The sequence below is a fragment of the Ammospiza nelsoni genome, chromosome 1 (genome assembly GCF_027579445.1).
Source record: "Ammospiza nelsoni isolate bAmmNel1 chromosome 1, bAmmNel1.pri, whole genome shotgun sequence".
Taxonomy (NCBI): Eukaryota; Metazoa; Chordata; class Aves; order Passeriformes; family Passerellidae; genus Ammospiza; species Ammospiza nelsoni.
The window spans coordinates 595,848-610,486 of NC_080633.1; the positions used below are offsets into that span (position 1 = coordinate 595,848).

Below are 14,639 nucleotides of genomic sequence, written 5' to 3' on the forward strand. Positions count from 1 at the left end.
GGTGAGGAGGGGGCAGTGACTGGGGGGAATCCCAGTCTGGGGCAGCTGCAATGTTCAGGAATGTTCCAGTACCATGGATGAGAGGGTGAAAGAATTCACATTGTGGTAAAACTTCATTTGGGGGGGCAGTTCTGGGGGAGCCACTGTGCAAACTGTAAACTGGGGAGGGGGGAGCAGATCCAGCCCCCTGGGAACAGACCCCAACCCTCAGGAGCAGATCTGTCCCTCTGGGAGGAGACCTGCCCCCAAAACCCCAAACCAGCTCTGTGTCAGCTGGAGCCCCTGGAGCTGTTAAGGGGGCTGGGACACTACAGACACCCCGTGGGACCCCCACAGGAGGGGTCTGGGGTCCTTCCAAGGGCTGCTCCATCTTCCAGCATCTCCTTCAGGGCACAGGTTGGTGTTTTTGGGTCCCCCTGGGGCAGATCCATATTCCATGTCCCCTCCAAGGGCAGCTCCATGTCCCAGGATCACCTTGGGATCAGCTCCACATTCATGTCCCCACAGGGGGCAGCCCCAGGTCCCCCCCGGGGGTGTCTCTGTGTGCCAGGGCCCCCCGAGAGCAGCTCCCGTCCCCCCTCGGGGGTGTCTCTGTCCCGGGGGTGACCGTGCCCCGCGTTCCCGGGCTGCCTCAGTTCGAGTCCCGGTCCAGGCTGCAGCCCAGGGCCTCGATGTCGCTGCTGATGTGGGAGATCATCCTGTCCCACTCGTCCTCCTCGGAGGGCACGGACTGCTCATCCGAGCTGCCGGCGGCGGTGCCGTTGGAGGCGGACGCGGGGCCCAGCGAGCGGCGGTAGCGGCCGAAGCTGTCGGTGATGATGCCGCGGCCGTCCTTGACGCCGATGGTCTCCAGGAAGTTCTCGAAGTGCTGGCTGTCCTTCTCGGGGATGAAGGGCCGCAGGCCTGGGGACACGGCAGGTCAGTGCTGGGGGCTCCTCGCCATTCCTGAGCCCCTTGGGAGGGACAGGGACCCCCAGGGTGCCCCGTTCCCTCACACCTGGGGCTGCAGCCACTGCTCACCGAGGGCAAAATCCGGCTAACGTGGCATTTTCTGAGCTCCAAACCATCTAATTCCTCACCCGCCACCCTGCTGGACTTATCCCAATGATTTTTCCCATCAGGGACATCTGTCCTGTCCCCTCACTGTCCCCAGGGGTGAGGGGGACCACGTGAGACACACTACTCCTGTTCTGTGCGCATTTTAAATTCCTGACTCCCTTTTCCTTGGCCAGGTGCGAGGACACCAGGTGTGGTGAGACACTGCTCCTGTCCTGGGAGGATTCTGTGTTCCTGACCCCTTTTCCTAGGATATCAGAGGCCAGGTTCTTTAAATATCCCTGCTCTGGAGGAGGTCTCCTGGCCTGAGATTTCCAGGTCTGAATCAAATTCCCTGGCTCTGGAGGAGGTTTCTAGGTTTGGGAGAGAGTCTGGAGGAGGTTCCCAGGTCTGGGTTAGGGTGCCTGGATCTGGAGGAGGTTCCCAGGTGCTTCACAGGCAGGTGTGAGCAGGGAACAGCTCCGAGGAGAGCCTGAAGCTATGGGATGAGCTGGGCTGGATGGCCCAGCCGCCCTCAGGAATGAGGAACGCACAGGTGAGCTCTCCACGGCTCCTTGGGGTGCCTGGGGAGGTGCTGCTGGGATTTCTGGGGGGCCCTGCTCCTTGGGGTGCCTCCCAAGCCAGGACAGCCCATGATTCTGGAAGGCCCCAGCTCCTGAGGGCACACTAAGGCTCCCAGGAGATGGATTGATGGATTGGGATGTTTCTCTGGTGGTGGCACCCCAGGGCCCCCCTGCACCCTCAGCCCTGTTCTCCTGGCCCTGGAGCCGTGCCCCACTCACCCAGGAGCAGGAATTTCCTGCTGTCCCCGTAGAGCTGCTTGAGGTTGATGCAGAACTCGTGGATGGAGGCGCCGTTGCGGTACTCGTGCAGCAGCATGGCGAACTGCTGGATCTCCTGCGAGGACAGCTTGGTGCGCAGCTGTGGGGACAGCACGGGCTGCTGGCACCTGCCGTGGGCTGGCAGGGACAGGGCAGGGACAGGGGGAGCTGTGGGGACAGCACGGGCCTCTGGCACCTGCCGTGGGCTGGCAGGGACAGGAACCTTGGGGGACAGCATGGGCCTCTGGCACCTGCCATGGGCTGGCAGGGACAGGGGGGGGACAGGAACCCCAGGGGACAGCATGGGCCGCTGGCACCTCCCGTGGGCTGGCAGGGACAGGAACCTCGGGGGACAGCACGGGCCTCTGACACCTACCATGGGTGGGCAGGGACAGGGCAGGGCCAGGGGGAGCTGTGGGGACAGCACGGGCCGCTGGCACCTACCAAGGGGACTTGGATGCTGGGAAAGGGAAAAGCGTGAGGGGAAAATGCTTCTCCCACAGTAGCAGAGTCCAGAGGAGGCCCTGGAGCTTCTCTGCTCTGGAGCCCGGCTGGGAGAGCTGGGAATGTTCATCTGGAGAGGAGAAGCTCCAGGGAGAGCTCAGAGCCCCTGGCAGGGCCTGGAGGGGCTCCAGGAGAGCTGGAGAGGGACTGGGGACAAGGCATGGAGGGGCAGGACACAGGGAATGGCTCTCACTGGAAAAGTGGCAATTTAAATTGGATACTGGGATGAAATTCCTGGCTGGGAGGGTAGTGAGGGACTGGAATGATTTCCCAGAGAAGCTGTGGTTACCCCATCCATGGAAGTGCCCAGGTGGGTTTGGATGGGGCTTGGAGCAGCCTGGGTTAGTGGAAGGTGTCCCTGCCATGGCAGGATGGGATGGGCTCATCCTCACAGCCCCTTTCCCCCAAACCATCCCATGGTTCCATGACACGAGCCCAGGATCAGGCCCTCCAAGCCCAGCCTGGCTGGGAAGGACGAGGATGAGCTGCTCCTGCAGCCCCCGTCCCGTCCCTGCCCCCAGGCCTGATCCCAACCCCAAATCCCAATCCCAGGGCCCAGTCCCAGCTCCCACCGTCATCATGTAGTCCTGGAGCAGCTCGGTGGCCGTGGTGCTGAGCTCGCTCTCGCTGGCCGTGGTGACGTGCGGGGACGGGCGGGCAGAGAAGGAGGACGGGGACGTGTCCCCTGCTTCCAGCGTGTCTGCAAAGGAACTGACACCCCAGCAGCAGGGTCAGCTCTCCAGGGACCCCTGGACAGGTGCTGCTGGGGGGCTTGGCAGGGCCAGGACCCTTGGGGTGCCTCCCAGCCCAGGACAGTCCATGGTTCTGGGAGCCCCTGGCTCCTGAGGGCACCCCAGGACTGGTGGAGAACTGAACGCTGCTTTGGTGACAGTGACAGCAAAGCCCTGTGTGGGGAATTATCCCTCTGGCTGCTTCATTCCTGGGAATACAGGGAAAAATCCCCATGCTCCCTATCTTGGGCTTAAATGTGCAATTTTCAATGAGGTTCCTAATCCTCCATGTTAAACATTCCTGGAGCATCCCTCAATGTTAACCGCTGGTTTGTGTGTGAGGATTTCATCCCACAAACACTGCCCATGTTTCCAGGACGGAGAAGTGTCCCAAATAACCAGTTTTGGGGAAAACCCTGCTCCCAGCTGCAGCTGCTGACCCTGCACTGTGCTGACACAGGGATGTGACTCCTGGAATGCTGAGGGCAGAACAATCCAGGCCCAGGACCCGTGCCAACCCCCCAGGCCTGGCCAGGCTCAGCTGAGCTCCCCAGGGTGCTGAGGGCAGCAGATCCGGGTTAATCCCAGCTCCAGGGGCCAGGGATCACTCACAAAGTGCTGGCATCTGCCTCGAAGGGCTCCTTCACGTCCACCTTGGTGGAAGAGTCATCTGCAGGGGAAAATGTGGGAGATGGAGTGTGAGAGGCGTGAACTTGGTGCTCTCCCAAGCCGGGAGTGACACAAAGTGATTCTGACATGGCTGGAGGGGAGGAGGCCAGGAATGAATGACCAGGTAAGAGGAAACGGCCTCAGGTTGTGCCAGGGGAGCTTCAGGGTGGATCTCAGAAAGATTCCTTCATGGGAAGGGTGGTCAGGCACTGGAACAGGATGCCCAGGGAGGGGGGGAGTGCCCACCCTGTAGATGTGGCACCTGGGACATGGGCAGTGGTGGCCTTGGCAGGGCTGGGGGTTGGGTGGGCTTGGGGGTTCCTGAGGCTTTCCCAACCTCAGCCACTCTTGGCTATGGCTGCGTGTAGCCCCAGAGGGATGACGGGGGTTCCTGCAGCTTTCCCAGCCCCAGTCCCTCCCAGCTGTGACTCTCTGTGACCCCAGGGAGGTGCTGGGGGACAGGAGCACCCCGCCCAGGGCACACGCACCGCTGTGCAGGGACAGGTGCTGGGGGTTCCTGCAGCTTTCCCAGCCCCAGTCCCTCCCAGCTGTGACTCTGTGTGACCCCAGGGAGGTGCTGGGGGGCAGGAGCACCCCGCCCAGGGCACACGCACCGCTGTGCAGGGACAGGTGCCGGGTCGGGGTCGAGGCCCCGTCGAAGATGGCGCGGTCCAGGAAGTCGATGGTGGACTCGGTGTAAACGATCTGGAAGACTTGGCTGAGCAGGGAGCACAGCTCCTCAGCACCCACCTGGAACAACACAGGGAGCTGTGGCAGAGCCCAGGCAGGGACATCCCCTCTCCCTCTCCCTCTGTGGGATGGGTGCTGGGCCGCCATGAGGACAGGGAAGGCACAGAGCCCAGGTCTATCACCCTCCCATCACGCCCACCAGGTTGATGCTGGAGCATCCCAGCATCCCCACCCAGCAGCAGGAGCTGGGATGCTCCAGCATCAACCCTGGAGCCCCCACATTCTGTGCTGAGGCTCCCCCATGCAGCTCCCTGGGATTTTGGCTCATCCCAGAAGAATGCCAGAGCGAGGAATGAGGGCAGTGAAGCTCCACCCTCAGTGGAGATCAGAGAGGCTGAGACTGGAATCCCTGGATGCAGACACTGGATGAAACAAATTCCCAGGTCAGCACGGGGAAAACACCCCAATCAGCAAATGCCCATTGTGGGATTGTCCTCATGGATTCTGGGCTGCTGCAGAAGGTTCTGGATGACAGGGACAAGGGAAATGCTTCTGGAGACCCTCCTGTGTCCCAGGGCTGGCACAGGGATCAGGACTCCTTCTGCAAGTGCTCCAGCAATGCCCAAACACACCTGGCATCCCTAAATCCGTCCCACGAGGTGTGAGAGCAGGGAAGGATCCAGACACACAGCAGGACTTGGCCACTGTGGATTTTGTGGCTCCACCACCTGAGAGCCAGAACCCCGCAGCAATCCCAGTGACTCAGAGCCCAGGCTGGGTGCCGCCAGGGCTCCATGGAGCAGTGAGAGCCATCCCCACCTTGTTCTCTGTGGCCAGCACCACCAGGCAGCAGCACTCCAGGGGCCCCCCTGCGCTCTCCGACAGCGAGCCCGACGTCAGCGCCTTGGAGCCCTCGGCACACAGGCTCTGGCTGGGCGAGATCCCGGGATCCTGAGCTGAGGGGAGAGCACAGGTGAGGCCGGGGAGGGCGTGGGAAGGAGTCCTGCAGGTGAGGAAGGGCTCTGAAGCAGAATGGGATGAAAAGCCTCCAGTTTGGAGCTGGGTTTGACAGCTGTCCAGCTGTTTTCACAGCTCAGAACTCCATCACCAGATTTCCAGCCCCGGAGGTGTTTATTCCTTTATTCCACAGTCCATCCAGGAGGTCTGTACTCAGATAAATCCCTGGCTCAGCCCTCCCCTGCTGCAGTTGGTTTAGGGGGCTCCCCACGCTCCCCAGCTCCCCAAACCATGCAGGTGTGACACGCACAGGACAGGGACTGAGGTGTCACAGAACCCTCATGGGATGCTCTGGGTTGGAGAGACCTTGAAGACCCCCCCAGCCCCACCCCCTGCCACAGGCAGGGACGTCTCCCACAGTCCCAGGTGGCTCCCAGGGGACAATCCCAGCCCCACGGGCTCAGCTCACCTGTCTTGAGCACCACCAGGTGTGCGGAGTCGTCCCGGATGTAGGAGACGGAGGCGATGTCGTGGATGGGCACCCTGAGGATCAGGTCCTCCCCGTCCCTCCACACCAGCTTGATGTTGTAGGCAGAGAGGCTGATGACAGCATCATGCTCTGGGGTCAGCTGCCCTGGGAGCTGGTGGGCTCTCTGCAACACCAGGATTCACAGGGATTTAGTCATGGAATGGCTGGGCTTGGAGGGAGCTGAAGGATTATCCAGATCCCTGCCATGGCATGACATCTTCCACTGTCCCAGGCTGCTCCCCATCCAGCCTGGCCTGGAACACCTCCAGGGACGGGGCCACAGCTCCTCTGGGAAATCCATCCTGGGGCGTTTCCCGTTTGGGAGCAGCAGCTGGCCCGGGGCTGAGGAGGCTCTGTGAGCCTGGACCTGTGCCTGCTGTGGGAGCCCCAGAGCAGCCGAGCGCTCACCTTGGCATTGTCGATCACGTGCAGGATCTCCGTGCGGCTCGAGGGGTTCAGGTACCCCGGGATGGACGTGAGCTGCCCTAAATACTGGGAGAGAACAGCCAAACCATTACCACAGCATGGACACCAACCTGGACACGGCAGAATGAGCCATGGAGACGCTCCAAGGAAAACCCGGGACAGGAACAGGGTTAGTTGGGTTTTGGGTTAGGGTTTTGGCTTTGGGAGATGGGTTAGGGTTTTGGGTTTGAGAGATGGGTTTGGGAGATAGATGGATGGATGGATGGATGGATGGATGGGTTTGGGAGATGGATGGATGGATAAATAGATGGATGGGTTTGGGAGATGGGATGGATGGATAAATAGATGGATGGGTTTGGGAGATGGATGGATGGATAAATAGATGGATGGGGTTGGGAGATGGATGGATGGATAGATAGATGGATGGGTTTGGGAGATGGATGGATGGATGGATTTGGGAGATGGATGGATGGATGGGTTTGGGAGATGGATGGATGGGTTTGGGAGATGGATGGATGGGTTTGGGAGATGGATGGATGGATGGGTTTGGGAGATGGATGGATGGATAGATAGATGGATGGGTTTGGGAGATGGATGGATAGATAGATAGATGGATGGGTTTGGGAGATGGATGGATGGATGGATAGATGGATGGGTTTGGGAGATGGGTTTGAAGTGGGAATGCTCAAATGAAGCTCCACAGCCCCCTCAGAGCCCCTTGCAGTGCCTGAGGAGCTGCAGCAGAGCTGGAGAGGCGCTCTGGATCAGGGGCAGTGGGTTCCCAGTGCCAGCTGGGTGTCAGGAAGGGCTCCCAGGAGCAGCCCCCGGGGTACCTTGACCTCCTTCTCGATGTAGTCGTGGAGCAGCAGGTCGGGCTCCACGCGGTCGGGCGGTGCCACCAGCACGGTGTGCAGCGGGCGCCGCTCCGTCACCTTCTCCTGGGCCTTCTTGTCCCGGCCCTTCTCCCCCTTCAGGAACACGCGCTTGAACGGGGACACGATGCCAGGCTGGGGACAGGAACAGCACCGGGGTTGGCACTGGCACTGGGGGTCCCACAGCCCCTCCTGCCCTCAATCCCACCCTGCTGCTTTTGCCCCATGGACAATGCCCGCTCTGCAGGTATAAACCCATGGTTTTCCAGAGAAAACCCTTTTCCTGGGACACAGAACAAGTGCTGAATGTTCCCATTACCAAAATATGGCGGTTTCCCCCAAAGTCACCATGCTCAACCTTCCAGGTAAGAGAAATCCAACTCTTGCATACAACAATATATTCCAGGTGAACAGCAGATCCAGAGGGATTCTCCATGGTTTTGTACCTCCCTGAGGATCTGATGGTGCAACTCAAAAAGGAATGCCAAAGAAACGTGCAGGATGTTCCAAGGAGACCCCAAACAATGAGAAAATGACCCAGAAAGTGGATTTCCCTGGGAAAAATGGGAAATTCCAAACCCTGCAGTGCCAGGTTTGGAAAACCACTGGAGCCAACACACAGCTGTCCCTTGGCATGGGAATGCCACATGGATCTCACCAAGTTCCACACCAGATAAATGATTGGGAACATCCACAAACTGCTCCAATTCCAGCTCTCCCAGGGGAAGGGGGTGTGTGGAGCAGCCAGATCCATGGCTGGATCTAGGAACTCCTTGGACATGTGGCTCCAGTGTCCCATTCCCTGGTGGCTTCTGCAGCCACATCCTGGCCTTCCTGATCCTCAGGGGCAAGGAAAGGAATGTGGGATCTGAAGGGGCAGAGAACATGCTTCCAGTGGCGAGTTAATTAATTAATTATAACCCAAGGAAAAGCTCCTGGGACAACGGGAATTACCAGCTCACAAGGAAACACAAGGACATTGGGAACAGCCTGGCCTGGAAAAGCATCCCCTGGATGAGGGAGACAGAAATGAAGGGATCTTATGGGACAGAGAGGAAAGAGCTCCACAGCCCTGCCTCAGGAGCAGCAGTGGGGATTTTTGGGAAGCATCCCTACACAGAGCATCCGGTACATTCCATCATCCTGCCAAGGAGCTGGGGCTCCGGAGACAGGGCAATCCTGGACACAACAGGTCAGTGTACCAAGAACTGAGATTCGGGGACTCTCCAATTTTGGCATGTCCCATCTGAAATCCTCCCTGCCAGTGCCTAAGGATGCAGTTCCTTGGGAATCCTTCAGGAATCCTTTGGGAATCCTTCAGGGAGCCAAAGCAGAGCAACGCAGGGCCGTGCCACCGGGACCGAGGCCGTACCCAACACTTCCCCTTTCACCAGGCAGGATCCCAGCCCACCCCACCCCACAGAAACCCCTTTTCCCTCAGGGATGTGGCTGCAGCCCTCGGGCTGGGAGGATTCCGTGCCCCCCCGGCCGTCCTGGGCAGGAATGGGCACCCCAAGCCCCGGCTGGAGGCAGCTCGGGTGTGACGCAGCCCGGAGCAGCTCCCGCTCCTGGGCCCCCAAAAGCCAGCACCCACCTCGTCCTCCATGGAGTGCCCCTGGGGAGCAGGAGCCGTGCTGAGGGGCTGTGGGGAGCTGTGGGGCAGCTCTGGGGGAGCAGGCACTGGGGGAAGGCTCCCCTCCTTTTGGGGTGCTGCAATGGAGGCGCTCGGGGCCAGGAAGCGCCGTGGTTTCCTCTGTGCCACGTGACAGGCTGGGCTGGGGAGGGACCCACGGCGGGGCACGAGCCCGGTGCCCGCCCCCAGCCTGCCTCCCGTGCCCCCAAATCCCTGGTGCCCCAGGGAGCAGGTGAGGCACACCTGAGCTCTGCCTAAGCCCCCTGGAGCCCTGGGAGCCTTCCCTAAAGCAGGACCATCCTGTCTCTGATGGCATCACGGAGGCTTCATTCCCAAATCCCTGCCTCCCGTGCCCCCAAATCCCGGGAAACACCCCCAGTCCTGCTGTTAGCACACCCTGGAGGGAACACCCCCGTGCCAAGGGAGGCTGAGCCCTGCTTTCTCTCCCAAGCTCAGAGTTGTTTTATTCCAACACCCAGCTGGATGCCAGGTGCTGCTCCCAGAGGCTTTGCCAGTCCCAGAGACCCCACAGCCCACTGAGGCCATGGAATGCACAGCCTCTTCCTGCCCAGAGCAGCTGTGGCTGCCCCTGGATCCCTGGCAGTGCCCAGCCAGGCTGGATGGGGCTGGGAGCACCTGGGACAGTGGAGTTCCTCCACCCCAATTCCCGACCTCCCTGCATCCCACAGCACAGACGCTCCAAAATCCACTTTATCCCAAAGAACAGAGGCTCTGGGGCCTCCTCTGGCTCTCTGCAGCAGCTGCAGCTCCTTGTGCTGCTGGATCTGGGGCAGCTCTGCAGTGGGGTCTCACCTTCTCTTCTGCCCACCCTGGGGATCAGCCCGGGCACAGGGCTGGAAATTCGGGATAACAAAGGAATTTCCAGAAGAATTTCCCCCAAAGACACAACTCCACGCTCAGCCAGTCCGTGTTCCAGGAGGGAAAGGCTGAAGCAGCTGCTGGGAGAGGCAAAAGGCACCAGGCTCAGCCCTGCAGGGCACCCCGAGCTGGGAAAGCTGGGAATTTGCCACTGACAGCTGAGAGCACAGGGAATTCCCTCAGGGAACCCTGGATCCCCGGCAGGGATTGAGGAGCCGGGGAAATCACTGCCAGGAACTCTCCTCCACCCACAGTTCCTGTGGGAACGGGCAGGCTGGCAGCTCCGTGCCCACCTGGGGCTGCAGCTGTGCCACCAGCCCATGGCTGGGCACAGTTCCAGAGGGATCCATCCACCCTGCCTGCCAGCACTGGTGGGAAATGGGATTTCACCCCAGGACAGCTCCCCTTCCCCTGGGATAACCTCAGCGAGACCCAGGGAATGGGAGGAGATGGAAGGAACTGCAGGGCTCCAGTTGAAACCAGCTCAGGTTTTATCCACAGCCAGGCTGGGATTTTCCTCCTTCTCCCAGCCAAAGCTGCCCTGAGCTCCCTTTGGATCGGCACTGAGGGAGCTCAATGCCTACACTGGGGATGAGCCAGAGAGTGGGGAAAGCAGGAAGGAGAGCTCTCCCTGCAGCTGGAGCACCGGGGAAGACAAGGATGGATCTGCCCAGTCTGCAGCCAAACTGCCCAGGTTTAATGGTGATCCACGGGCAGCAGCTCCAGGGGTTAATTAACCCCCAAAACCAGGGAAAGCTCCTGCCAAGGGAGCTCCCCGAGGCCATGGAGCAGCGGAGGAGAGGCCACAGCAGTGCCAGGGGCCAGCTCAGCCCTGCTCCAGAGGGACTGGGACAGGACAGATCCTGATCCAGCCCTGGGAAGGGGCCCGAGGAGGCTTTAGGGACCATCCAGGTGGGACCACGTATGACAGGGTTATGGGGGCCAGCCCGATGTGTCCCTGGGGAAGGGAGGAGGGAACACAATCCAGACTGTTCCCAGTGCCCCAGGGAGCAGGTGAGGCACACCTGAGCTCTGCCTGAACCCCCTGGAGCCCTGGGAGCCTTCCCTAAAGCAGGACCAGCCTGTCTCTGATGGCATCACGGAGGCTTCATTCCCAAACCTGTCTGGGAAGCCTGGGGGGCAATTCCCAAAAAAATCCCACTCAACTTCACTCATTCTGGGAACGTCTGCTCGGCTCCAGCAGGATCCTGCTGCCATCTCCGGGATCCCTGTGAGGCCAGGGGCTCCCAAAATCCCCAATTTCCCCCCAAACACCGGGATCAGCTCCATCCTCCTGCTCCAGGAGTGCAGAGCAGCTCTGGCTGAGCCTCTCCGAGGGCAGGGACACAGAAATGGGCTGCAAGGAGGGAAATTAGGGCAACACGGGCACGGCTGGAGATGCTGCGCCCCAGAGACATGAAAGAGGCATCAATTAATGGATGCATGAATTAAATTAACTGGCATCAGCAACAATTTAAATAAATTCGCAAACTCATCAATTAATCGCTCCATAACTAATAACCCCATCAATTAACAACCTTCTCCACGCCCTCAGTGACAGCGGGAGGTTCCGGGCAGGGGCTTTGGGGACGGGACGCGGGCAGAGTCTCACGGGCAGCGGCAGCCGGTGCCTCCCGGGACGGGGCTCGGGAACAGCCCCGGGAGGGACCAGACCCCGCCGCCCCTGTGCCCCCGCTCTCACCTTCTTGCCCTTCTTGCCCTCCTCTTCCATGGCTCCGGCGGCGGCCCGGGCCCCCCCCGGGGCATCCCGGCCCGGGTGAGCGGCGGGGCCTCAACGCGCGGCAGCGGCGGCGGCGGCCATGGCCCGCCCTGTTCCCGCTCCAGCCCCGCCTCCCGGTGCCGTTCCCGATCCCGCTCCCGGTGCCAGTCCCGATCCCGGTCCCGGCTCCGCCTCAGTGCCCGCGGCTCGGCCCCGCCGCCATCTTGGGCGGCGCCTTCCGTGACGTCATCGTCCCGCCGCCGGGGGGAGACGAGCGCAATGCGCCTGCGCCAAACGGTCGGCACGGCGAGCCACGCCCACCCCAAACCACGCCCTCCGTCGGTAAACACTGCTGACCACGCCCATCACCGTTAGACCACGCCCCGCAGCCCGCCTCTATTGTGATGTCACAATGAGACCACACATGTGGCCTCAGACCACGCCCCCCCGGCCCCGCCCACCCCTGTAATAAACGCGCTGATCCCGCCTCTGCCCGCATGTCCGTGACGTCATCAGCGGGCGGCCTCCCTCTCCGCCATGGCCGCCGCCGCAGCAGGTGAGGGGGATGGCGGCTCGCGCGTATCCGCCTCCATCCGCGGCCCCCCGCCGCCGGGGCCGCCTCCGCGGGCCGCCGCACATCCGATGGCTCCCGGGGCCGCGGGGGGTGCGGCGCTTCCCGCCCCTCGGGCTCCGCCGCGCTCGTGAGGGGCCGCGGTGCGTTCCGGGCAGGGCCACCGGGGCTGTCCCGGGCCGTCCCGGGGATCGAGGCTCCCTCGGGAGCGGGTTCCCGCCGCAGGCTCCAGCATGGGGGGGCCTGGCGTGGCCCCTGCCATTCCTGTAGCGCTGCCAGAGCACCCCGGGGCCGTTTGAGGCCGCTCCCGGCGCCTCCCGGGGGCGGTCATAGAACCCTCGGACATACCCGGGCTGGGTGGGACACGGGGGGACCGCGGGAGCCCGAAACCCCCGGGCGCGGTGGGACCGGTGACATTCCTGCCCTTCTCCGTTCCAGGCTCCTGCTCCGAGGGCCCAGAGCGCTTCAGGAAGCCATCGGGAAGAAGGAAATGGATTCAAGGCACCTAGCACCGTAATTAGCCCCGTTTTGGTTAATTAAGGCTACCAGGGCCTCGGCCCCTCGTCTCCCAGGGCTGAAATTCCATGGGAATGCCGTGACCGAGACGTGGAGCTCCGTCCTGGCAGGAGTTACCGCTGACACCACTGCCCAGGTGAGGGCCAGCCCCACCCTGCCCGGGGGGCTCTGCAGGGCCGGAGTGTCCCGGGAATGTCGGGCACTTCGGCTCCCGGGAGCCTGCCGGGCCCTGGGCTGTCCCCGTGTGCCCCCAGGCTCCAGCAGGGCACTCCTGGGGTGCCACCGAGCTGCCAGTGCCTCCTGCTGAGCCCGGGATCCGCCGTGCCCGGGCCCTTCCCTCCGCAGGCTCCAGCATGGGGGGGCCTGGCGTGGCTCCCACCATTCCTGCAGCGCTGCCAGAGCACCCCGGGGCCGTTTGAGGCCACTCCCGGCACCTCCCGGGGGCGGTTATGGAAACCCCAGACATCCTGGGGGGGTTATGGACACCTGGACATCCCAGGGGGGATTATGGACATCCCAGGGGGGATTATGGACATCCTGAGGTGGTTATGGACACCTGGACATCCCACGGGGGGTTATGGACATCCTGGGTGTGGTTATGGACACCTGGACATCCAGGGGGGGTTATGGACACCTGGACATCCCCGGGGGGGGTTATGGACATTCTGAGGTGGTTATTGACACCTGGACACCCCGGGGGGGTTATGGACATCCCAGGGGGGGTTATGGACACCTGGACATCCCAGGGGGGATTATGGACATCCCAGGGGGGGTTATGGACATCCTGGGTAAGGTTATGGACACCTGGACATCCCCGGGGGGGTTTTGGACACCTGGACACCTGGGGTGGTTATGGACGCCCTGGACCCACTGGGATTTGGGGAGAACAGGGGATCCAGGGGCAGCAGGGCTGGTGACTGACATTCCTGCCTTTCCCTTTCCAGGCTCTCTCCGTGGTGACGCAGAGGGATCAGGAAGCCCCTAGGACGGAGGAAGCGGGTGCCAGGCTGTTGTGACTGTAATTAACGCAGCTCTGTTAATGAGGCAGCAGGAGCTGTGTGCTGGGTGTCGCCTGGCAGCTGTCAGCTCAGCCCACCCTTGCTGGGCCCGTGATCCCACAGGGATCTGTGCAGAGGCTGGAGCAGTGGGGCCCTGTGGAAGAGCCAGGAGGATTCAGCGACACCAGAGTCAGGGAATTAAACGTGAACCCATCCTTCTAACGTGTTTTGACTCCAAAGCTTTTTTACGTTCTGTTTCTGGTAAAAAGGGATAAAGATAGGGATTTAGTGGGAAGGGAAGGGGATGCTCCAGGTGCTGGAGCCGAGATTCCCCAGGGGAGCAGGAGCCCACCCCGTGTCCCCATGTCCCAGGCTCATGTGGCCTCGTTTCCCTGAACCACAGCGTCCCAATGTCCTTGGGTCCTGGTGTCCCTTGTCCCTGAGCTCATGTCCTGTGTCCCCAGTCCCCAGTTCCTGACTGGGTGGCTGCAGAGCCGGGACAGGGACACAGGACAGGGGACAGGGACACGCTGGCTGTGAGGCCGGGCACAGTTCCCAGCTGGAAGCCGTGACCCAGGCGTGCTCCTGCAGGGATCCTGGAAGCTGCTGAGGAGCTGCTGGGCTGCCAGAACCCAGCGAATAGCTCCGCTAATGGCTCAGTTAAATGAACGCATCAGTTAATGAACGGAGCAGATGGTTACGTTAACGGGTTAAATGCATTGCTGGAATCGTGTAGGATAAGCTCCTGGTACCCTGGTTGATCCGTGTTGTGGGAACAGCCCTGGGGCAGAACGAGGTGTGCCTGGGATCACCGAGACGTCCTGGAGCCCAAAAAACCCAACGGGACATTGGGGGGCTGCGGGAGGTGGGGAGAAGGGTAATTAACGGAGCTGCTAATTACAGCATCCCGATAGGGGAGCCTTGACAGGGAGGGGCTAGGCGTGGCCTGTTACCATAGTAACTGCCCCCCCTCCGGGGGGAGGCGACAACTCCCCGCGACAACATCCGTGTCCTCCAATCAGCGGGCGAGGCGTCCCCATGGCAACGGCGCTTGTCCCGCCCTTAGT

The 14,639-nt window shown here is 61.6% G+C and overlaps 1 protein-coding gene, 1 long non-coding RNA gene and 2 other non-coding genes across 4 annotated transcripts; 3 read left to right on the forward strand and 1 right to left on the reverse strand.

Moving 5' to 3' along the window:
* Nucleotides 1–94: 94 nt before the first annotated feature.
* On the reverse strand, nucleotides 95–11,714 carry CCM2 (CCM2 scaffold protein). The gene is made up of 10 exons (XM_059493168.1): nucleotides 11,470–11,714; nucleotides 7,217–7,390; nucleotides 6,366–6,449; nucleotides 5,898–6,081; nucleotides 5,291–5,427; nucleotides 4,396–4,531; nucleotides 3,725–3,782; nucleotides 2,954–3,092; nucleotides 1,839–1,977; nucleotides 95–903 (listed from the first exon to the last, which is right to left on the reverse strand). The coding sequence occupies exons 1-10, from the start codon at nucleotides 11,497–11,499 to the stop codon at nucleotides 632–634; spliced, it is 1,353 nt and encodes a 450-aa protein (XP_059349151.1). The 5' UTR covers nucleotides 11,500–11,714; the 3' UTR covers nucleotides 95–631.
* A 181-nt stretch (nucleotides 11,715–11,895) lies between these two features.
* LOC132087296 (uncharacterized) lies at nucleotides 11,896–13,794 on the forward strand. The gene is made up of 3 exons (XR_009420496.1): nucleotides 11,896–12,043; nucleotides 12,497–12,710; nucleotides 13,519–13,794. It is a non-coding gene; the product is annotated as an uncharacterized LOC132087296 (long non-coding RNA).
* On the forward strand, nucleotides 12,278–12,406 carry LOC132085443 (small nucleolar RNA SNORA9). Its single transcript, XR_009420218.1, has one exon. It is a non-coding gene; the product is annotated as a small nucleolar RNA SNORA9 (small nucleolar RNA).
* Nucleotides 12,914–13,042, forward strand: LOC132085450 (small nucleolar RNA SNORA9). Its single transcript, XR_009420219.1, has one exon. It is a non-coding gene; the product is annotated as a small nucleolar RNA SNORA9 (small nucleolar RNA).
* Nucleotides 13,795–14,639: the final 845 nt, after the last annotated feature.

Bases quoted from the DNA above. Each gene is read 5' to 3' on its own strand.
- CCM2 (XM_059493168.1), bottom strand. From the start codon at position 11,499: ATGGAAGAGGAGGGCAAGAAGGGCAAGAAG. The intron at 7,391-11,469 runs GTGAGAGCGGGG...TCCTGTCCCCAG, and splicing joins AGGGCAAGAAGGGCAAGAAG to CCTGGCATCGTGTCCCCGTT. The intron at 6,082-6,365 runs GTGAGCGCTCGG...CTGGTGTTGCAG, and splicing joins ACGTGATCGACAATGCCAAG to AGAGCCCACCAGCTCCCAGG.